Source organism: Pelophylax lessonae (assembly GCF_965119305.1).
Source record: "Pelophylax lessonae genome assembly, chromosome: 13".
Classification (NCBI taxonomy): domain Eukaryota; kingdom Metazoa; phylum Chordata; class Amphibia; order Anura; family Ranidae; genus Pelophylax; species Pelophylax lessonae.
In genome coordinates this window covers 149,067,204-149,090,359 of record NC_138780.1, presented here as the reverse complement: position 1 = coordinate 149,090,359, position 23,156 = coordinate 149,067,204, and the positions used below count along the sequence as shown (strand labels likewise).

The window sequence follows — 23,156 nt, the reverse complement described above, 5'->3', positions numbered from 1 at the left end:
AGGAATTAGAGTTCATCTCAGAATTAAATATGTATGTTTTTGTGGAAGTAAATGTTATACAATGGGAATCAATGGTTGACAGTTGCATCTATATATAAATAGTACATAGTTTGCTAGCTCTCACAAATTCACGCTTGTTAGGCATTCACACATTTTGAAATTCACTACAGCACTGGGCTAAAACAAAATGAGCGTAGGTTCGTGACTAGTTTTCTAGTCTGGGCATGCTCAGTTGTGTCAGTACAGAGTTCTAAAAACAAGGTGAATTTATCTCTTCTCAGACTTTCAAGCATATTTCTGCTTTCACAACAATATTTCAAGAAATTGAAAAGCAGATCATCTCCAAACAATATACCACATGTTTAGGAACATTTTAATCCGAGAGATTAAGCTCTAAACATTTCTATTCACTGCTTCAATGCAATTCACCTGCTTCAAGCATGACCACTGATTTAGACGGTCACAGATTTATGTGACCTATAGTGAATTTGATTTCATGAGTAAATATTTATTCACCGCCTGCTATAGTTTCTGACTAGTTTTAGTAGTTTGTGACCATTTGTTCACCCATTTGCCGACTAGCTGCTATAGTTAATTAGGCCCTTTGTCAGAGGAGACAACCTTTTTTTTTTTTTTTTTTTTTTTTTTTTTCTAATATTGATAATACAGGCGGTCCCCAGGTTACAAACAAGATGGAGACTGTAGGTTTGTTCTCAAGTTGAATTTGTTTGTAAGTTGGAACAGGTAAATTTTTTAGTATAGCTCCAGCCAAAAAAATAATTTTTTTTGGATAGCTTAGGGAAGGGCTAACACCCCTGTAATGTTTGTTTTGCTGTCTGTGCCCCTGGTCAGAAGATTTCACCCTATCTGACCCTATGACAATTGGACTTTTTGGGTTGTTGTGGAAACAAGGATTGGTGATAAAGGTTTAGTGGAGACACCTTTTCCCATGAGAACTCTTACAGGAGTTAATTTCCCTTCCTAGGGGGGGTTTTCTCTCACTTCCTATTGTCTCCCTCCGTTTGTAAGTAGGAGTCCTTTGTAAGTCGGATGTTTGTAACTCGGGGGACCGCCTGTAGGCTTGTTGTGTTGTCTTCTATTAGGCAGTACTTTACTTTCAAACATTTAAAATCCGAAACAGGCTTTTATTCATGTGGACCTTACCCTGACTGCAGAAAAGTGTTGAAGTACAATTTAGAACAGGGTTTCACAACCTTTTTACCTTTTTAAGGAAGCCCTGGCAAAAACTGAAATCTTGGGGACCCCCTGAAATAATTTTCATATCTGCAAATCATGGAACATCGGTGTGATTCGCAAGCTGTAGATACATCAATTATTTGTAAAAATAGCATTAATAGAATAAATATTAAAATGTATCTATTTAATGTGAAACTTGTACTTGTTTTTTCTCTGTATAAATGCTCAATTCTATGCCTAACTTGATAGCAGTGTACGGGGCGGCTTCAGCAGGGCAAGGTGCAAGGGGTAAGTAGGGCACAGCACACGAGGCAGCAGGGCACACGAGTGCATGGCTGCAGGGCACACGAGTGCATGGCTGCAGGGCACACGAGTGCAGACATAATAGGGGAGTGTAAGCAATGGGGATACGATCTACCGGTCAGCAACTTGTAAACACCAGGTGAGAAACACTGATTTAGAATATCGTTCGTTACCCGGGGGCGGGAGGGGACGTCCCCCCCCCCCCTCCCGCCGCCTTCCGTGGCTTTTACCGGGGCTCCCGTCCCACCGGGAGCCCCGAGCCCCGGCTGGATGGAGTCCCGATCAATGCCGGAAACAGCTTCGATCGGGTCTCCGATGACGTAACCTGGAGGTGGCGTCCATGACGTCACTTCCGGGTTACTGTGCTGCAAAAGGCGGCAAATTTGAAAAACTGCTGTATGCAGAAACGCTGTTTTCGGCGTTTTGCATACAGGGAAGTGTAGTGGAGGGGTCTAGGGTCTTTTAGACCCTCGATCCCTCCATAAAGTGTACCTGTCACTGCATATTGCTGTCACAAGGGATGTTTACATTGCTTGTGACAGCAATAAAAGTGATCAGATTTTTATTTTTTTTAAAAAACGAATAAAGTTTAAAAAATAAATAAAATAAATGGGAAAAAAAATAAAATAATTTAGCCGCCCCCGTCACCGTTAGCTCGCGCACAAAAAAACGTATACGGAAGTCGAGCCGCAAATGAAATCGCTGTTCAAACCACACATGCGAGGTATCGCCGCGATCGCCAGAGCTTGAGCAATAATTTAAAAAAAAAGAGCTACACTCTAACTCTAAACTGGTAACCGTTAAATAAATTTAAAGCGTCGCCTATTGAGATCTCTATTGACCGTAGTTTGTCGCCATCCCACGGGGGGGGGGGGGGCACAATTTTAAACCGTAACATGTTGGGTATCTATTTACTCGGCGTGACATCATCTTTCACAATATACAAAAAAAAATGGGCTAACTTTACTGTTTAGTATTTTTTAAATGCAGTGAAATGTGATTTTTCAAAATTTTTCCAAAAAAATTGCGTTTTTAAAGACTGCTGCGCAAATACCGCGTGACAAAAAATATTGCAATGACCGACATTTTATTCTCCAGAGTCTTTGCTAAAAAAATATATATAATGTTTGGGGGTTCTAAGTAGTTTTCTAGGAAAAAATACTGATTTTAACTTGTGAACAAAAAGTGTCCGAAATAGGGCTGAGGCTTAAGTGGTTAAAAAGCAGCAGACTGCACGCATTTGCATCATCATTTCTGGGTGTTTTACTCTTAAAATCTGAGGAAGGAGGATATGTACCCCTGGAACATGTTGGTATTTCACTTTCAATGCAAGAAAACCTATTTAATTTGCACTCCAATAGCCTGCTGTTTTAGCACTGGATGTTCGTTTTAAATAAATACTGTACTTATCAGTGTTGCAGTTATTTTTTGGCCTGGAGTAGGTAATAAAATTCCTGTAAGCTCTCTTCTAATGGAAGGACTACAATGAGCTTATCGTATACATGGGGGAAGAATAATCTATCTCTGTGCTCCTTATTTGGCTGGGAAGATAACCCAATTCTGGTATGATACTAATCAGATAAGGGTTTTCTTCCATGAGTGTCAGCGCCATGCACACCTTCAGAAGCTCATTTTCTGCATGTATTCAAATCTGCTGGCAATGAAGGCAGCTGCCTGGAAATGGCACATGAAACATTTTGGTATGTCCAAGGCTTCAGCCAGTGGCCCATTCTAAGGTGCTTTAGGCCATTCACAGTGAAAAACATCCATGACAGATATGTGAATACTGGGCACGTGGCAGCTGCACATTTTGTTTGGCACTAAACAACGGAACCAATTGCTTTATAGCCTTCTACCAATGTATCTTTCATACTGTTCACTCAGTATGCAAGCCGGTATCTCTTAACCTGTCAGACCACTCAGTACCTTTTTTACTCTGTTGGCAAGATCTCAGAGTTCCTGGGTCTACACACCTGCTGTGGACATAACCAGTTCCTGCTCTATGCTGTGTTTATGTACGTTAAATTATGGAAAATGTGACAGATGTAGCTGTAATAGAAAATGGTGTAAGAGAATTATGACCAGAAGATCTTGCTGTTGGGAGTGTCCAAGTCATATACAGAATAAAGCCAGGGGCTTATTTAGCCCACCCAGCTCCATCTGTGATCAAATGCTTTTGAATAAAAGGCTTCTCCAACATTTAAAATGCAATTCTAGCCCATACATCCAATGAATATTGTCTAAGGTGGTCTTCAATGACTGTAGGTGTAGGGGCAGTATTATTTATAGGTTTGAAAATAAAATCTTTTTTGCATCACTGTTGTTGATTAGTTTAGAAGCAAACTCTTTTAATTGTATTTGCTCTAACTCCGCCTAATAAATCATGTTCATTTTCTCACTACTGTGTTCTGTTTTTTTTTTGTTTTTTTTTATGTGATCTTCTCAACTCAAATTGGAGAATTCCTTGTATTCGTTTGAAAAGAATACAGCATGTTTTCTCAATTGCTCAGGTGCCAAGTGTATACGTTACAGTAATTTTTCTAATGCATCAAGCCCATGTTTAGGCGAAAAACTGTTTTGTGTGTGTATATGTATGTATATACTGTGTGTGTGTGTGTGAATGTATTTGTTTATGAACGGTTAATTGGAGTGGAATATTCAAATACATCTAGCCAAAAAAAAAATTTGTTTTTCAAACTTTGAAAAACTGAACCTCTTCTATGTTCTGTTTATTGTCTGTTAGGGCTTGTTCACACTTGACTAAATTTCCAAAGCTCAACAAACCTCCTATAGCATTTGTATGGTGTCAGTATGGGTGTCACATAGGCGCCAATAAGCTTTAGCACGGGACATTTTACAAACTTTAAAAATGCTCCATAAACGCCCTATGCACAGTTTCGGCGCATTTAATGAGCGTTAAAAGTGACAGAAAAAAAAACTAATTTTAACGTGCCGAAACCGCGTCGCAATCGCCTGCCAGAACGTTTGCTAAGCATTACTATAGACTTGAATGGGAGGCGTTGAAAGGCTTCAAAGGCCTCCTGACTCAACCTGAGGCTTTAATTTTGAAGTAAAGCAACGCTTCATGTTTTGATAGTGTGAACAACACAATGTGCTATCTATTGTATCTTGTACATAGGCGTTTGAGGGGTGTTTTAAACGCCTCTCAAATGCCTGCTTTGAATACCAGTGTGAAGCCTAAGTGTCTTCACTTGGCAAGGGAAGGGCCCCTATCCCAATCCTTTCCACCCCAACAGACATAAACTACCTACAAGTTCAACCTTCGTTGCAAAATGACAGGCAGGTGTACAGCTTTGATCAATTGCCTTATTCCCCTGTTTTACTGCAAGGAGATGAAGGTTCCTTTCACGCGGGCGGTCTGTATGTCCGTTTTTTCCTCCCATCCGTTTGTGGATGAAAAACGGACATAATGCATTTCAATGGGATTGCGGATGTCAGCGGATGGTCATCCGCTGACATCCGATTTGCGTCCTTTCCGTTCAGTTCCGTTTTTTTGGAACGGAAGAGAACCCTATTTTTCTTCAGTTTTAAAAAATGGAACGGATGCAAATATGAATGTCAGCGGTGTCACCCGCTGACATCCGCAATCCCTGTGTGATACATTGTATAGTATAACGATCCAGGCTCAGTGTGTATGGAGTTGCTCATTCCCTATTCATTCCATGTATCCAGACAGTCCTTAATGGAAAACAATCCTCATCATAATATACTGGTCACCCTGATCCTGGATGTCACCCAGTAAGTGATCATTGCTGGAAGGACCCCCTGTATTCCTCTCTGACATGTACTGAACCCCACGTTATCTCTGTGTCGTCCTCCTGGCCCCCGGGATGGGGCGTAGCCGGGCCAGACAGTTTGTGAGGGACAGACTGGGAGGGGACAGGATTGCTCTCCGGAGATCTCCCAGTCATAACATCGGCCGACCTTGTCACCGAGTCACCAGCAGGAGAAGAGCCGCTGTCACCTGGGGAAATGTGCAGGGGACACCGCCTGTCACTAGAGGGGAGCTGAGCAGAGAGTACAGGGGACCGATCAGCGGGGATTATATATAAAGCCTGGAGGGGAACTATTACTGGACTACACAGTACGGAGCTCTGTCTGCAGAGGGGACACCCTGCACAGGTAGGTGACACTATTGGGAACTGATCACCTGGGCATTACTATGTACTGGAGAGAACCTATTACCTGGACAGAGCAGGAGGACTAATGTCCGTTTATCATCCGTAAACGGATGGGATGATAAACAGACAAACGGAATGGACCCTCCTCAAGTGCATCCGTGTCCGTTTAAAAAAAAAAAAAAAATGTCACTGAGTGTAGGAAAAAACTGAACGGACCGTGTGAAAGGACCCGAAGTCTGTAGGTGGGTCCCCAGACATCAACCATGGCTCCTGCCTAGCTTGCCTTGTGGATGATTGCCTGTGAAAGAAATCCCCCCAGTGAGGACACAGACAGCAGTACAAACTGACAGATTCTGTTTCCCCACCGAATTTGTAGTTCACTTCTGCAGCACCAGACTAGTTATTTTATGTTCTTCCCCTAAAGGAACTCTGATGACAGTAAAAGGATTAAGTGCTGGTAGTGTTGTTGTTTTTTTTTTATAAATGGTATTGGGTACATTTTACGCAAAGCAAAGGTCTCTCCCCCCCGGCAGTAAATACTATTGGTTATGGTAATAACATACTAGGCCCAGTTTCCCTTTCCTTTTAACTCTTGATGAGATTACCATCCTGTACTTTGAAGGGAAAGAGCCAAATGTGTACAATTAAACTCTGCCTTCCGGTGTATACACATCCCCTGTCCAAATGGTAGGATTTGCCTAGTTCTCCTTTACCTTTGAATTTTCTGCCATCTCCTTTATAGATACCCCCTCATCGATAAATATTCAAAGTGACCTGTTTTACTTTTGCTTTTGCTCGTCCAGCTGTCTAATCATCATAATCCCGATTCTCCAAATTCCTACACCAGTTTTGAACTGTGTATGGTTATATATAATATAAGAGATAGATAAATCTACAGAGATATACAAAATATCAAGCTAGAACGGTGTATAGATAACAATAAATATGCAAAGATATATCTTAATAAAAAGTGTGTGTATGTATAAGATACAGTACTGTGCAAAAGTTTGACGGGTGTGAAAAAATGCTGTAAATAAAAAATGCTTTCAGAAATAGAAGTTTTAGGCCTGATGCACACGTGAGAAAAAAAATGCTGAGGTTTTTACTGATCTAAAATGAGATGCATTGTTGTCTGTGGGACATTGCACACAGCTGAGTAAAGATCAGTAATACAACGTTGAGTACAGAGCAGTAAAACAAAATTAGAAATAGTACTGTATTTTCTGGCGTATAAGACTACTTTTGAACCTCAAAAAAATCCCCCAAAAATAGGGGGTCGTCTTATACGCCGAGTATAATATCTCCAAGGTAACCTAAGTATAAGTATTACCGGTAGATCATGTAATAGGGGGGTCGTCTTAGAACGCCCAGTCGTCTTATACGCCGGAAAATACGGTAATTTACTTGTGTTTACTCATTTAATGTTTACGAGTATTAGTGAGTATATTCCAATACTGGCAATGAAGAAACATTTTACTTATCTATACTCATCTATATGTTTGCAAACCTTTACCTGTCTATACCATAAAATGCAATTACTAGATAGAAGTAAATCTATCCTTGTCATAGACCCATGTAGACCTCCGTAGGATCACCATGAGGCTGCAGTACTCAGCAGGCATGTGACTGATTGAAGCAGTGCTCTTGAAAGAAGTGCAGCTGTCAGACTTCAGGCTGGAACTTAAGCATCAGCAGCTTCCAGAAGTGGCAAGATGGCTGTGGTTCCAAACCGCACCTCTCTCGGCTGGGTGATGACAGGAAGTGGAGGGGATGTAGCTACATGTTTCAGGTCAGACGGGAGGGCCCCTTTCTCAAACCATAGTAGAGAGATTGCCCAAAGAACAAGTCTTTATATGCTATGAAGAGTACACTGTAAGAGTTGTCACCACCCTAGGTGGAAGAAGAATATTCCCAGTAGTCCATTCCAGCGGTTACGCCAGAAATGTACACTAGACACTGACAACATCCTACAGAGCAAGGTGCTCAAAGATAAAATCTCTGATAAGGGATACCCATCCAATATTATTGAAGAAACTTTCCCCTCACATCTAGCCAAACAGCATAAATATCGAACAACGATCAGACCCCGATGCGGTTTATCACACAGTATCACAGCAGATTCTGATACATGGGGAAAAAAAAAAACTTTTTTTAAATGAACATTGGGATGTCTTGCAACAGAACACCATACTAGGTCCTCTGATTCCCAACAAACCCATGTTCACATAACGGAGAGCCCGTAATTTGAAAAGTCGTATTGCTCCAAGCAAGCTTAAAGCGCTATCAAAAAATAAAAACACTATAGAGTCTCGGTTTCCTCTGTAATCTGGTAGGCACGTTGCAGTGCCAAAAACCCAAGTGCTTTACATGTCAATTTGTTGACCATTAGAAAAAATATTTCCAGGTGAATGGAAAAACTTATCCTATTTCCCAATTTTTTTGCTGCTCAGCTGAGTTTGTTTACTGCTTAAAATGTCTGTGGGTTACTGTATGTTGGACGTACCATTAGATCATTCAGAGCTAGCTTCGGCAAACACCATCGAGCTATAGAACAAGGCTTTTTATATGTGCATTAGGATATAAGACCTAATTTGAGAGGAGCTGCATCCATTTTACCTGGTGTTCCCTACCACTCTCCTGGCCCTTTTATGTGCCCCGTTTTAATGATGGTTTGGTTCCAGCCAGCGCAATAGCTTATTCTTTTTCTTTGGTACAATGTGCTAGTATGCATTGTGTACTAGCAAAATATGAAAGGCTTGCCTTGAAACAAAGCCCTCCAGAGATGCGCTGTCAATGCTGTAGACGGGGTGTCAAACTCAATTTCATTGTGGGGCCGCATCAGCATTATGGTTGCCCTCAAAGGGCCGGTTCTATCTGTAAGATTAGATGTCCAGAGCAATGGAGATGGGCGATACAAATGTCTTATAAAGCTACACAATGCGTAACACACTGGGAACAATTTCAGAAAATAATTACTAGATGGTACCTGACCCCTTACCGCCTGTCCTTAATATACCCTAAATATGACTCATTGTGCTGGCGTAAGTGCGATCAAACTGGCACAATTTTTCATATATTCTGGTCCTGTAAAGGCCTTATTAGTTTTTGGAGGAAAATTTTTGAAATACTTTCTGAAGTCTCGGGCATATTAATCAAACCTGAACCCGCAATTGCGCTACTATTTTTGGGTATTGAAAATATACCATTTGATATCAGAACAGTATTTATACACATATTGATAGCAGCTAAAACGGTAATCGCTAGAAGTTGGAAACCACTTATAGCCCCCTCCCATATAGAGGTAATAGGCTTAGTTAACCAACACTATTCTTTGGAAAAGGCATATGCCTACTCAATTTTTCGAAGTAATAAATTTCATATAGCTTGGCTTCTCTGGCAACAAAGCCCCTATTTCCACGGTGTCTAACGGAAAAATTGAGGCCGGTGGATGGCGCGACTCGGAGTGTGGTGGTGCTTCCTTCCTTCCTCTGGTATATTTTTTTTTTTTTTTTTTTCTTTTTGGTGCTTTTTTAAGTACCTCCTATGTATCTTTTATATACTTCCTAAGTAGTCTCCTAGGTCTTGAATGTATATAGCATTGGACTTCTTTGTCTCCTGTTCTTGCTACATATAATGTCACAAGGTATGGTAATCAACATATATCAATATTCTCTTTTTTCCTTTTTTTCTTTTGTTATTTTATGTTAACTTATTATGTTTTTCATATGCTTGTTTCTCTTTTGTGAAAATTCAAATAAAAACTAATTGAAGATAGATGTCCAGAGCACCCTACGCCCCCTTACATGAGATGTCAAGAGCCTCCCTCCACCATCAGAAATCAAGAGTCACCCACCCTTTCTTACATCACAATGCACCCCCTTACCTTGTGCTGCTGCCAGGAAGAAGATGCAGGTGGATTTGGGAAGTAGAAGTACAGGGTCTGGAGGAGAACCAGAGGAGGGCAGGAGTCAGCTTCCAGAGTCTGCTTAATGCTGAGTCCAGGGGAGGCAGAGGCAAGGTGGTGTTGAGGCTGCACAGAGAGGTGCAGGTTCTGTAGGAGTTCTGCCATCCTCTCTACTGCGTACTGCTGAGAAGGGGGGGGCAAAGACAAGCTGCACAGAGGAGTGCAGGATCTGGCAATGGAGTTCTGTCCTCTCTGCTGCAGACTACAGAGACAAGGTGGGGGCAAAGACAAGGGGGGTGGTGCAGGAGAGGTGCGAGGGCCACATGAAATAGCCTGGAGGGCCACATTCGGCCCGCGGGCCTTGTGTTTGACACCTGTGCTGTAGAGGCTTCAATCTTCACCCATTTTTATTTCTGGGTTCCCGGGCTGCGGTCCCTTGAATGGCTGAGCTGCAATGACGTCACGCCCACGGCACGGAGCTCTTAAAGAACAGCATGCATGGATAATGCTGTTTCTACACAGAGCATGCATCAGTGATGTTACCAGCTGCTGCTCACTGAAATATCTTCAAAACCGTGCACGTTTTAGGAGATAGTTTAACCTATAGGTAAGCCTTATTCTAAGGTTACCTGTAGGTAAAAATAAAAATAGAGAGATTTTGAAGCAGACTGTCATTTACAAGTTAGTGACTGTGAATTGTGAAGTATGTAGACCCACAATGATAAACCTGCAAAAGAAAGCATGAAAAACTACAAAAAGGAGCCATATGTACGTATTTATATATTGGTTGTAATTCCCTTACTAAAGAGGTTGTAACCCCCCCCCCCCCCCCCCCAAAAAAAAATAAAAACCCTGTAAGACAAAGCCATACTAGCTCATTATGAAATACTTGCCTTAGAACGAAGCCTCCGCAGTGACTTCCGCTCACCGATGACCAGGCTGACCTGTTCAGCAGTCCTGTTTCGTGTCTTCCTGCCATCTGATTGGACGGAGGCGTAATGACATCACTCATGCGCATTCGCGGGAACCGGCGTTCACGGCACAGGGCTTTGAAGGAACGGCACGGATGGCCGTTCCTTCAGAGCGCATGTGTCGATGATGTCATCGGCTGCTTGAAGTGTAACTATCTCATAAACGGTGCAAGTTTAGGAGATATTTTACAGTACCTCTAGGTAAGCCTTATTAAAGGCTTACCTAAGGGTTTACAACTGCTTTAAGTGGTTTTGGCATTCTCTGACAATACTGATGCATCTAGTGGTCGTCATTTTAATGATGTGCACCTGAAGCACCATTATTAGAATTTAAAAGGTCATTTGGTGAAGTGACAAAATTAAGGCTTACTGAAAGTGCACAACAGTTTCACTTTATTTGGAAAAATAAACTGATTTTAATTTTTTTTTTTCTTCTTTCTTTTCTCAAGGTATCCTGCAATATATTTAGGACCCTCCCTCCAAGTGACAGCAATGAATTTGATCCTGAGGAAGATGAACCAACTCTCGAAGCATCATGGCCTCATTTACAGGTATCAGTACACATTCTTAATGCGCTAAAACATTCACTTTGCACATGTCTGCTTTTAGGTATCCCACTTTGCACTGCTCAGAGATGTAATTTAACATGTTAAAAACACAATAAGTATGCAGTGAATAATCCCCAATGTGAAATGTCGATGACACAATGTGTGCTCTCATGTAGGGACATACACATGGAAACCAACCATTCGACCTATCCATGTGTATGGGCACATGGATAAAACAGCCCCCTTTTTACAGCTACTGAACACACAGATCCACAATGGGTAGAGTGGTAAGAGGATTGGAACGTAGGGTTGACAACATTCACCATTTATAAGAAACATTTAAGGGGTCTATTTAAAGCGGAATTCCACCCAAAAGGAGAGGCTCTGCTTGTTTGTTTGTAGGCTCCTTACTGCAGCCTTTTTTTATGAATGGGCTGCCGCTGTAGAATGTAGATTGCCGTTTGGAGTATCCCTGCAGTATAGAGAGCATGAAGGGATAGCCACTCTTTGTTGTAAATGATCCTCCTTAGTTTTGCAATTTTTTATTTTTTTTAGCTAAAAGCTTGCTGTTTACGTGGCTTTAAGTGACTGCTCACTTTGTGTATTTGACACATTGCATTAGGAGTTAAATGCAAAATAAGTATTTCATAAATATAGCACCATTTTTGAGATTAAGAGTTGGATTACACTTTGGGCAGCATATAATGGAATTTATAAAATTGCGAATGTATTTGGCCCCCTTGAACTTTTCGACCTTTTGCCACATTTCAGGCTTCAAACATAAAGATATAAAACTGTAATTTTTTGTGAAGAATCGACAACAAGTGGGACACAATCATGAAGTGGAATGAAATTTATTGGATATTTCAAACTTTAACAAATAAAAAACTGAAAAATTGGGCGTTCAAAATTATTCAGCCCCTTTACTTTCAGTGCAGCAAACTCTCACCAGAAGTTCATCTCTGAATGATCCAATGTTGACCTAAATGACTAATGATGATAAATAGAATCCACCTGTGTGTAATCAAGTCTCCGTATAAATGCACCTGCACTGTGATAGACTCAGAGGTCCGTTTTAAAGCGCAGAGAGCATCATGAAGAACAAGGAACACACCAGGCAGGTCTGAGATACTGTTGTGGCGAAGTCTAAAGCCGGATTTGGATACAAAAAGATTTCCCAAGCTTTAAACATCCCAAGGAGCACTGTGCAAGCAATAATATTGAAATGAAAGGAGTATCAGACCACTGCAAATCTACGAAGACCCGGCCGTCCCTCTAAACTTTCAGCTCATACAAGGAGAAGACTGATCAGAGATGCAGCCAAGAGGCCCATGATCACTCTGGATGAACTGCAGAGATCTACAGCTGAGGTGGGAGATTCTGTCCATAGGACAACAATCCGTCGTATACTGCACAAATCTGGCCTTTATGGAAGAGTGGCAAGAAGAAAGCCATTTCTTAAAGATATCCATAAAAAGTGTCGTTTAAAGTTTGCCACAAGCCACTTGGGAGACACACCAAACATGTGGAAGAAGGTGCCCTGGTCAGATGAAACCAAAATCAAACTTTTTGGCAACAATGCAAAACGTTATGTTTGGCGTAAAAGCAACACAGCTCATCACCCTGAACACACCATCCCCACTGTCAAACATGGTGGTGGCAGCATCGCGGTTTGGGCCTGCTTTTCTTCAGCAGGGACAGGGAAGATGGTTAAAATTGATGGGAAGATGGATGGAGCCAAATACAGGACCATTCTGGAAGAAAACCTGATGGAGTCTGCAAAAGACCTGAGACTGGGACGGAGATTTGTCTTCCAACAAGAAAATGATCCAAAACATAAGGCAAAATCTACAATGTAATGGTTCACAAATAAACATATCCAGGTGTTAGAATGGCCAAGTCAAAGTCCAAACCTGAATCCAATCGAGAATCTGTGGAAAGAACTGAAAACTGCTGTTCACAAACGCTCTCCATCCAACCTCACTGAGCTCGAGCTGTTTTGCAAGGAGGAATGGGCAAAAATTTCAGTCTCTCGGTGTGCAAAACTGATAGAGACATACCCCAAGCGACTTACAGCTGTAATCGCAGCAAAAGGTGGCGCTACAAGTACTAACTTAAGGGGGCTGAATAATTTTGCTCGCCCAATTTTTCAGTTTTTTATTTGTTAAAGATTGAAATATCCAATAAATTTTGTTCCACTTCATGATTGTGTCCCACTTGTTGATTCTTCACAAAAAATTACAGTTTATATCTTTGTTTGAAGGCTGAAATGGGGCAAAAGGTCGCAAAGTTCAGGGGGGCTGAATACTTTCGCAAGGCACTGTACATGTGCAGATTGAGGCATCATGCACACTGGACGTTTTTACAGCTGCTGTTTTTGGCGTCAAACGTGTTTTTTTTTTTTTTTTCTACAGCCAATAAACGCCCCAGCATGTTATCCTATGTGTCCATGCACACACAGGCTGTTTTCAGCAGTTTTTGGCAGGGGCGTTGTCTGGCTATAAAAAAAAAAAAAGTGGGTTTTGAGTGGCGTTTTTCAGCTGTAAAAACGCTCCAACATCGATAAATGCCAAACAACGCTGCTAACTTGCGTTTTTGACGTTTTTGATTCCATTGTTTTTTTTAAGCCTGGGTTCTGTTGTGAGGTGTCGTTCATGGAACAGAGCCTGGGTTCACACTGGTGCATGCTGAACACCGCATGTGATTTGCACCAAAAACGCACCGCATTCCTGTGCACATTACGCAATGTCTGTGCAATGCAATTTAAGCCATATATTTTGTATGGCTCAAATTGTATCACATTTGCACCAAAATGTTGTTGGGACCCTTTTTTTTTTTTTCTCCACACCTAATCGCTTAGTGCTCTTCTCTCCTCTAGTGCTCTCTCTGCTCTGAAAATGGCGACTAAACAATTAACAAAGGCTATGCAGAGATGAATTGTGGGAAAGTGGGAGTTACTAAAATAGCAGAGAGGCTGTTTTTAGCTAAAAACGCTGAAAAACGCCAATGCAAAAAAGCTGAAAAACTCACTACAAAGCCACTGGCGTTTTTAAAATGTTCAGTGTGGCCGAGACTTGAATGTTCTATGCAGTGCAATATTTGGAGAATTAACATTTTTTTGGGGCACACTGTTGCAAAAGCAAGTCTGTCTTCGTTTGTCTGTTACCATTAGCAGGCAGGGATAGTAACTGTGTTCTAGGCTATGCCTGTGCACTTTCCACTATCTGTGGAAAAAATAAAAATCCAGCTACAGCCCTGTTGGTGGTATTTCGGCACAAAGACACAGAATATCCACCGGCTACAAAGAGAACATTACTGCTTAAGGTCTTTGCTTAGCTAGCCACTTACTGTTTAAATAGGCAGAATGATACAGTACATGGATAGCAGTTTGTCAAGTTTATTCAGTATAGAAATGAAGGTAAAAGTAGAGCAGGAATCGTTGTTCCCAGTAAGAGCCTTTTGCCACATAAAGCTCCTTGTATGGACTTTGACTTAAGTCTAAACATTGCCATACACTTTGCTGAGTGCTGAACAGGAAGATGAATTGAACTCCCTATAATAGAGTGGCACAAAGATGGGTCTATAGCTGTATGCATCATTTATTACTGTTTTATTTATGGACATTCTTAACAAAATTCTGCAAAATTAAATGTAAGCAAATTATTTTCGGCTGAGCTTAAACCTAAGAACAAAAATGTAATAAAATGTGGAAACTGCATTTGTTTCTTTTTGTAGGTTAGAACACTTTTAACAATTATAGAAAATGCCACTAATTCCAACATCTCCCCCTTTGTAATGGCGATTAAAAAGGCAGACATGTTTGATATCCATAGATACAATGGAGTGTAGCCACCTAAGGGACAGTATTGCTTTAGCATTATCGGGTGAAATAAAAAAAAAAAAACAAAAACCTAAAAAGAAAACGAATCCCATCTAAAGACTAGTAAGCTTTAAAGGAGATGTACAGTCAGAGCTTGTTTTGCTTGATCGGTAATGTTGAATGGCTCGGTTCTCAGTCTTAGAGCTGAGGGGGAGGCTTTTATTATTTTTATTTACAATGAGACTTGATAGCATTGCACCCATGGTCAGTATAATGGGGGTGCCATGATGCAGGACTCATGCAGACATCTGTGTATCTGTCTGCTCATATCAGGTACCTGCAGGCAGATGAACACTGTCAGGAAGAGGCAATGAACTACCAGTGTGCTCAACAGCGTCATTGAGAACTACAAGCAGACATCCACAAAGGCTGTCGGCACTTGTAGTTTCTCATTCACAGAACTTATTTAAAAATAGTGACAGCGAGTGGGGGAAGATGATCTCCTGCTTGCTGTCACTGAATCAGGGAGACGCTGCAGAAACTGGAACATGTTCCACCCTAAAAACATGTGGCACATGTTCCCATGGGTAAACTTATCCTTTAATTGAACAAGCTGAAGTTAGATGCTGATTGTCTTGATTGTCTACCATGCCCAGCTGCACAAGATTTTGCACTCTCTAGTATTAGTAAATAAACCCCAAAGCATTTTGGGCTGGCTGTAAGGCCCTTACTAGTGAAACCAGTCAGTGTGCGTTTAGTGCTGTCCAGCAACACCGCAGCTGTGTTAAAGCCATAATCTGCTCGTAGTTGTTTGAAATCTCTGTAAGCCACTGCAGTCGGATTTCAGAGAACCTCCCATGTTCACCCATCCAGCTTCCTTGAATCCTGTGCCCTGCAACTTCTATGGCCAATGCATGATGTCTTACCGAAAGAAGATCTATTCAGTGCACTGAAAGAATGATTGGAGTTTATCTACTACCTATAGGCAGGAGGAACTGTTCTGCCTCACCTTAACTTCAAGAGGAATTTCATTCTCCCTGCTCACTTTTTTTTTTCTAATCTGTTGCCTGTCATGCTGCTTCAATTTGCGTACTCGCCTGCCCTGCAAATCCAGCACTGTCCTGCTGAAACTCTGCACCTCTTGCCAGGTCCTGCTTTGCAATCATTTTCTCTTATGTCCTCGGGAAGTCTGCTGTCTCTACCGGATTCTTACAGTCGGTCTTTTTGATAATGCAGCTGCAAGGTCTGCAATCCTTTTGTTGCTTTATGGATGCTGATGCCCCCTGGGTTGTCTGCTGTACATTAGATATTCCAGGAGGCTGCAGCAGTAGTGAATTTCATCTTCACCTAGGTGGCAATAGAGACAGGATGTGGACTAGGGCGAATTTTTATTAAAAAAAAAAGCCAGTTTCTTACTTGGAGGGGGGGGGGGGTACACAGGTTGAATGAATGCAAACTTTGAGTTTTGAAGTGAAGGCCTGCTCACTCATTTGAGTGTGAGCGTTTTTTTTTTTTCTGTGTGTTTTATAAAGAATACAGGGACATGACCTCAAACTAGCAGGAGGAAAGGAAAAAACTAATTTTAGAAAGTATCCTTTTACTGAAAGGGTAGTTGATGATGCAGAGGTAGTGAGTCAGTCAACAGTAAGTGGCTTCAAACATGCTTGGGACAAACCTAGATCTATACTCGGACAATAAGTTAACAAAAAAAAAATAAAAAAGCATGTATAAAATTATGTATGATTTAAAAAAAATGAAAAAAGAAAAAAAGGGAGGGCAGACTCAATGGATCACTTTTTCATGTCGTCACTTTTCTGTTTTTCAAGCTCAAGATTTGTTTTAGCTGATAGCCAGTTACTAGGAGGGGGAGAGGCAAGAAATCATGCACATTTCTCTTTCGTTCATTGACGAACACAGCTCCTGATATTCTTAACCATTGGGTTATACTGCCCCCTTCAGGAGTAGGGCACTAGGCATAAAAAAATCTGGTTATGTCTATAGGCATGCTCAGGGTATATACTCCCTCTCTCTACTATAGGTACTCAGTTTTTTTTTTTTTTTGCTTAGTCAGGAGTAAGGACCTAGTTCCTTGCTGATATCTCTGGTCCTGGAATTTTTTTTTCTTTTTAGATAGAAATTTTTTCTCCTGGCTTTTTCCTGTGAGATCTACAATATCTGCCGGACTGGGCGACGGGCTTGGATAATCTAGATCAGTGGTCACTCCAGTCTGGCCATCGAGAGCACGTAGACCTCAGCCCTGTGCTAGGTCGGCCTGTGAGATAGCCACACTGGACGGGGCCTGAGTAGCAGCGTTCCCCCTAGCGGACAGCCCCCCATTTCGATGTAGAGGGATTTGTCTGGAGCGGTGCCCACCCGGTTCCTGGTATGGGGAGTAGCTGTCTCCCCTCTCCCCCTGGAGGGTTTTGGAGTGAACGTGAGCCCCTCCTTGGGTTCCCCTCCTTTCCGTCAGGCACCCCCCTTTCATTTGTCCCCCATCCTACCCCCGTTCCACTTATGTTTGGGTGGCCTGGTCCACCTCCTGGGGTGGGGGCAGAGTGCTATACTGGCGATGGGGGTTGTGCCACAGGCAAACGGACGATCGCCTGCGGAGTGGGGGGGGGGGTTGTACCTGGTGGGGGCTCCTGCCAGGGCCCCCGTCCTGCCTGGGTCTGTCCCTGAGGCCTAGGCATTCGTGGAATCCTCATGGTGCCGCTATTTTTTTTGTAGCCTGTGTGTTTCTATGCACGGCGGCCATGTTTATGTAGTCCAGTGGCCATTTTGCGCTGCTTTGCAATTTAAAATAGCGGCAGCCATGACAGTGGAGCCCTGTGGGCGGCGAATTTTGGTGGTGGGAGCCCCTCCTCATCCCCTGGTGCTGACTCCTGGATCCTTTTGCTTCCTGAAAGCCACGCGTGCAGTGCAGATTATCGTGCTGTCTGCAGGTGCCTGTTTCTGCTGGGTGGGGAGTCTGGTGGAGTCCTCTATTTCTCTGCTGAGGATTGCTTGGTGCTCTGTGCCTGGCGACTGGGTGGTACTGCCAACACAGTGGGGGTGTCCCTTGCAGTGTTTACACCTTTTTTGTGGGGTTCCCCTGGTGACTCATGGAGTCTTTGGAGCACATCTCCCCACCTAATCCCCTCACTGAGGCTGCGGGGTCCTCCGGGTCCCAACCATCCATCGATGCACTGATGACGGTTCTGGAGTCCTTTGTGTCCCAGGTGGAGGTGGCTTTCGGGAGACTGGGTAGCAAAAAGCGCCCACTGCCTTCCCCTGCCTCATTTTTTCCCATCAGATCCTGAATCTGATTTGGCCGCTGTGGATGTGGGTCACCCTGCTGGGTCTGCAACCACTCGCCCGGAATCCTCTGATAGGATGATTCCTCCACATCTGCGAACGTGCATGAAAAGGCGTTGATGGAAGCACTGATTGTATCTGTGCATGAGACCTTGAAGATGGAGGACACAGCTGCGATGGAGGCGCAGATTCCATTTGGCACTCACAAGCCATCAAGAGCGGCAAAGGTTTTTCCTTTTCCCACTAATTTTGACTGAATTGTCGCTAAAGTCTAGGGACGACCAAAGCGTCCCCTTGGGGGTCCCTATTCACTTTACTAGGCATTACTCCTATGAGGATTATTAAGAAGTGGACTGTTCCACCGGTGGAATCATGATTCCAGTTGAAGAGTCCCTGGCTTTTAAGGATCTGGCTGACAGGAAGGCGGATGCTGTGGCCCACAATATGTACACTCTGGCTGTTCGGCACTGAGGCCGGTATTCACCTCTGCCCTGGTGTTGCAAACTCTGACCAAGTGGGTTAAGTTTTTATGCCATGACCTGGAGGGAGAACAGCTGTCTTTGCTGAGCTGGTGAACCAGCTGTTCCTGGGGCTGCAGTTTATCTGTGACGCCTCTTTGGATGCGGCTCCCCTAGCGGCTCGGCTTTCTGTTTCAGCAGTGGTCCTTCGGCGTCTTTTGGCTCAAATGCTGATCTGCGGACCAGACTTCAAAAAGGCCTTGACTGACCTTCCCTTTCAAGGAGATCACCTGTTTGGAGCTACCCTGGATGACATCCTAAAAGATCTCACGGGGGGGGGGGGGAGGGGAGAAGAGTACCTTTCTTCCGCAGGCTACTAAGGGCAAGGAACGCCGTCATAGAGGTTGACCTTCCTTCTCTGCTCATAAGAAGATTTTTCGTTCCCTCTGACTGACAAGGGCTCGAAGCCTTTCAGGGCCTCCTGGAGGATCCAAACGAACCTGGTCTGGCAAATCGAGAGCGGGCTTCTCCAGACCTGCAGACAAGGCTCCTTCAGCATGAAGGTGCAGCTTCACCTGTATCGGGGGTGGGGGGGACGTCTTCCCTGGTTTCCGGGCCCGTGGACTTTTCTGGACAAGACAAGTGAGTCCACAAAGTCATTTGATCCGGCTACAAGATCGAGTTTCGCTCTTGTACTCCGGCAAGCTTCTTTCCTTCCAACTTGCGTCTGTCCCCGGACCGCTTACAGGGTCTGTTTGGGGCGGTACAAGACCTGTTTCTTCAAGCGGGGATTCCCCCGGTTCCAACTTTGGAATGTTTTCAGGAATTTTACTCAAGCTGAGTTACAGTTCTCAGGAAGGACTGCAAAGTGTGTCCAATTCTGGACCTAAAGGCGCTGAACTGCTTTGTGCGCGTGCAGAAGTTTAGGATGAAGTCCATTCGCACTGGATTGCGGTGCTGCGCTACTTTGACAATCTCCTTCTGCGAGCGGAGTCTCCTACTGCTCTGGTGGAAAACCTGGAGATCACCATACAAACTCTTCAGGAGTTTGGCTAAAATCTGAATTTTCAGAAGTCGGTGCTGGTTCTGTCCACAAAGCTGGACTATCTGGGCCTGACTCTGGACTCTGCCTTGTTCAGAGTGCTCCTTCCTCTGGACAAACTCCAGAAATTGCAGGCTGCAATTCGTCTCCTGCTGTCCAGCAGATGGTCATCCTTCCAGACTTGCATGCGGGTGCTTGGCCTAATGGTGTTTACCTTCGAGGCGGTTCTGTTTTCACCGTTCCATACGAGGTACCTGCAAAGTGAGATTCTTGCCAAATACGACAAGTCTCCGCAGTCTCTGGACAATCAGATCCAGCTGAGTCAGGGAACGAAGGAGTCCCTGATATGATGGCTTCATTCTCCGGCGCTTCGACTGGGCAAATCCTTCCTCCCTTTGTATTGGACCGTGGTCACTGTAAATGCCAGCCTGTCTGGCTGGTAAGGCGTCCTCGGCAAGCATTCTGCTCAGGGCACTGGAAGAGTCCAGACTACTGATCAGAGTCTTGGAACTGAGTGATCAGACTGTCTGGACCATTGGACGGATCATCTTCAGGGTTGTCCAGTGCGAATTCAATCATACAATGTCTCGGCCGTGGCTTATGTTAATCAACAAGGGGGCACAAGAAGTGTCCTGGTGGCTCTGGAGGTAGCCGGCATTCTAAGGTGGGCACAGCGGTTCGTTCCAGGCCCCTCCGCCATACACATTTCGGGGTTAAAATCTGGCAGGTGGATTACCTCAGTCGGCAGGCATTGGACTAAGGGGAGTGGTCCCTTCATCCTGAGGTGTTTCATCAGTTGTGTCTCCGGTGGGGCATCCCCGAGGTGGATCTGTTGGCATCTCAGCGCAACAGAGAGGTGCAGAGGTTTCTGGTTCGATCAAGGGATCCTCTGGCAGACACCACAGCGCTGGTGGCACAGTCTGACATCGTCTGATTTACCTTACCTCACCTCCTCTCAAGCTTCTGCCTAGACTTCTACGTAGGATCGAGGCAGAAGAGATTCCGGTCATCTTTGTGGCTCCGGACTGGCCTTGCTGGGCTTGGTACGCCGATCTGGTGTGGCTGGTTGCCGACGTTCCTTGGAAGCTTCCTTTTAGGGAGGATCTGCTGTCCCAATGGCCGATCTTCCATCCTGCTTTACAGTCACTGGCTTTGACGGCTTGGCTGTTGAATGCCAGGTGCTAAAGGATAAATGTTTTGTCTGAGTCTGTGATTTCTACGTTGTTAAAAGCTAGGAAATCTACCATCATACATCTCTTCCAGAGATTCCCCTGCTTATGCTGTCCCTGAAGGTGGCCTTTTTGGTGGCGATCACCTCTGCGTGCAAGGTGTCGGAACTGGCGGGGTTATCTTGTTGTTCACCTTACCTGGTGAAGGTGGTTCTTCTCTGATTTTCATTTGAATGAAGACATTGTGTTGCCTTCCCTATGTCTCAGGCCTAAACATCTGACGGAAATTGCCTTGGATGTGGTCTGGGCATTTACGGTGTACCTGGCAGCTATAGAGTCTTTCAGGAAGTCAGACTTACTATTTGTGCTCGGGGATGGGCTTTGTAAAGGGTTGTCTGCTTCCTCCCCGACCATTTCTAGATGGATCAGACAGACAGATATTCAGGCCTATTCCATCAAGGGTCAGGTTCCTTCTTTCCCTTTTTTAAGGTGCACTCTACTCGGGAGCTTAGTGCCTCCTGGGACTTTCGTCATCAAGCGTCAGTGACACAGGTTTGCAAGGTGATCACCTGGTCGTCGAGGCACACTTTCACAAAGTTTTGTAAAGGGGATGTATTGGCATCTGCGGATGTTTCTTTTAGCCACAAGGTTTTGCAGGCTGCTGTTGAGAGGACCTGATCCTCTTTGAGGGTGTATTGTTTTTTTCAGGTAGGCTCCAGTTGGTTGAGCTCATGTTGCCTGGTTGGCTACTGTTTAGGCTTGGGAATTTTTTTGCTGTTCCCACCCCTCATGGTTAACACTGCTTTGGGACGTCCCAATGGTTAAGAATATCAGGAGCTTTGTCCGTCAATGAACGAAAGAAAAAACTGGATTTTTGACTTGCTGTAAAATCCATTTCTCTGATGTTCATTGATGGACACAGCACCCAACCCTCTGTGGAGTTGTATTCTTCTGACGCTGCTTGTAACTAAACCTTAGTGCCTATAACAGAGAGAGTGAGTATATCCCCTGTATCTGCCCATAGGCGTAGCCATACTTTTATCCTGCCTAGTGTCCTACTCCTGTTGGGGGCAGTATAACCCAAATGGTTAAGAACACCAGGAGCTGTGTCCCTCAATGAACCTCAGAGAAAAGGATTTTACGGTAAGACAAAAATCCAATTTTTTTAGGCTCTCCCATTGAAGTTTATAGTGCCCAAGAACGAGCCACTTTGTCCCAAAGAAGCTCTTACTTTTGTTTTATGTTTGTGCGACAAAAATATGTATCTGTCTATTCAAGTATGTATTCTTAACTCAAAGTACCTATTATTGCCTATTCAAAATTAATTTTTTTTGTTGTTGCTGTGTTTAGACATTTTGTTAGAGGTTGGCTACATTTTTTTCTTACTGTATTTAGGGAGGAGGAAAGGTTTGGAAGCTCACAGAGAATGTTACAAGAATGCAGAAAAACACAGTATAAAAAATAATATAGTGGGCCATTAAAGCGGAGCTCCACCCAAAAGGGAAGCTCCACTTATTTGCCTCCTCCCACTGCCACATTTGGCACCTTTCTGGGGGGGGGGTTTTGACAGGTACCGCTCCTACTTCCATGGCAAACTCATGCAGAAGTTCAGGCCCCCCTCCGCTGGGCCATTCACAAAGTGCAGTTCGCTTCCCGCATGCAGAGTAGGAAACTAGTTATGAAGCCGCAAGGCTTCACTGCCGGTTTCCCTTACCCAAGGTGGCCGTGGCAGCACCTGAGAGCCGATTCGAAAATCTGCTCCAGTGAAGATACCACTGGATTAGTGGACAGGTAAGTGTCCTAAGATTTGTAGCTGCTGACTTTTATTTTTTTCTGAAGGAGCCTGGAGCTCCGCTTTAAGTAGTGGATGTGTATAGATTTGATTATTTTTTGGAGAATAAGGATATCCATGTCGCTTTAAGTGACATGACACTCAGGGGTGAATATGCACCATTTGAATATTATTGGAATCCTAAAGATGAGTATTAAATCCCTAAAGATCACTCAGATGTGAATGGGGGTCTAATAAATAGCAATTTGGTTAACTAGCAGTGGTATTTATATTTTGTACAGCTACTGTTCTGTTAAATACTTTCCCCTGTAACCCTTCCCCAGTAGTATTGGTTGCATTCTAGTCAGCATGGTAAACATACAAGTTGATTTAATGATTTTTCTCTTTTCAGCTTGTATATGAATTTTTCATAAGATTTTTGGAAAGCCAAGAATTTCAGCCCAGTGTTGCCAAAAAGTACATAGATCAAAAATTTGTATTACAGGTAAGTTTATCTTTATTTATTTACACTGTAAG

The 23,156-nt window shown here is 43.6% G+C and overlaps 1 protein-coding gene across 2 annotated transcripts in view; it reads left to right on the top strand.

Annotated features, from left to right (window-relative positions):
- Positions 1-23,156, top strand: part of PPP2R5E (protein phosphatase 2 regulatory subunit B'epsilon) — a 250,772-nt gene that overhangs the window by 130,272 nt on the left and 97,344 nt on the right. For both annotated transcript variants that reach the window (XM_082275546.1, XM_082275545.1), the window contains exons 4-5: positions 10,967-11,068; positions 23,032-23,124. In XM_082275546.1, coding sequence (XP_082131672.1) covers positions 10,967-11,068; positions 23,032-23,124 — 195 coding nt within the window. The remainder of the gene's footprint in view (positions 1-10,966; positions 11,069-23,031; positions 23,125-23,156) is intronic.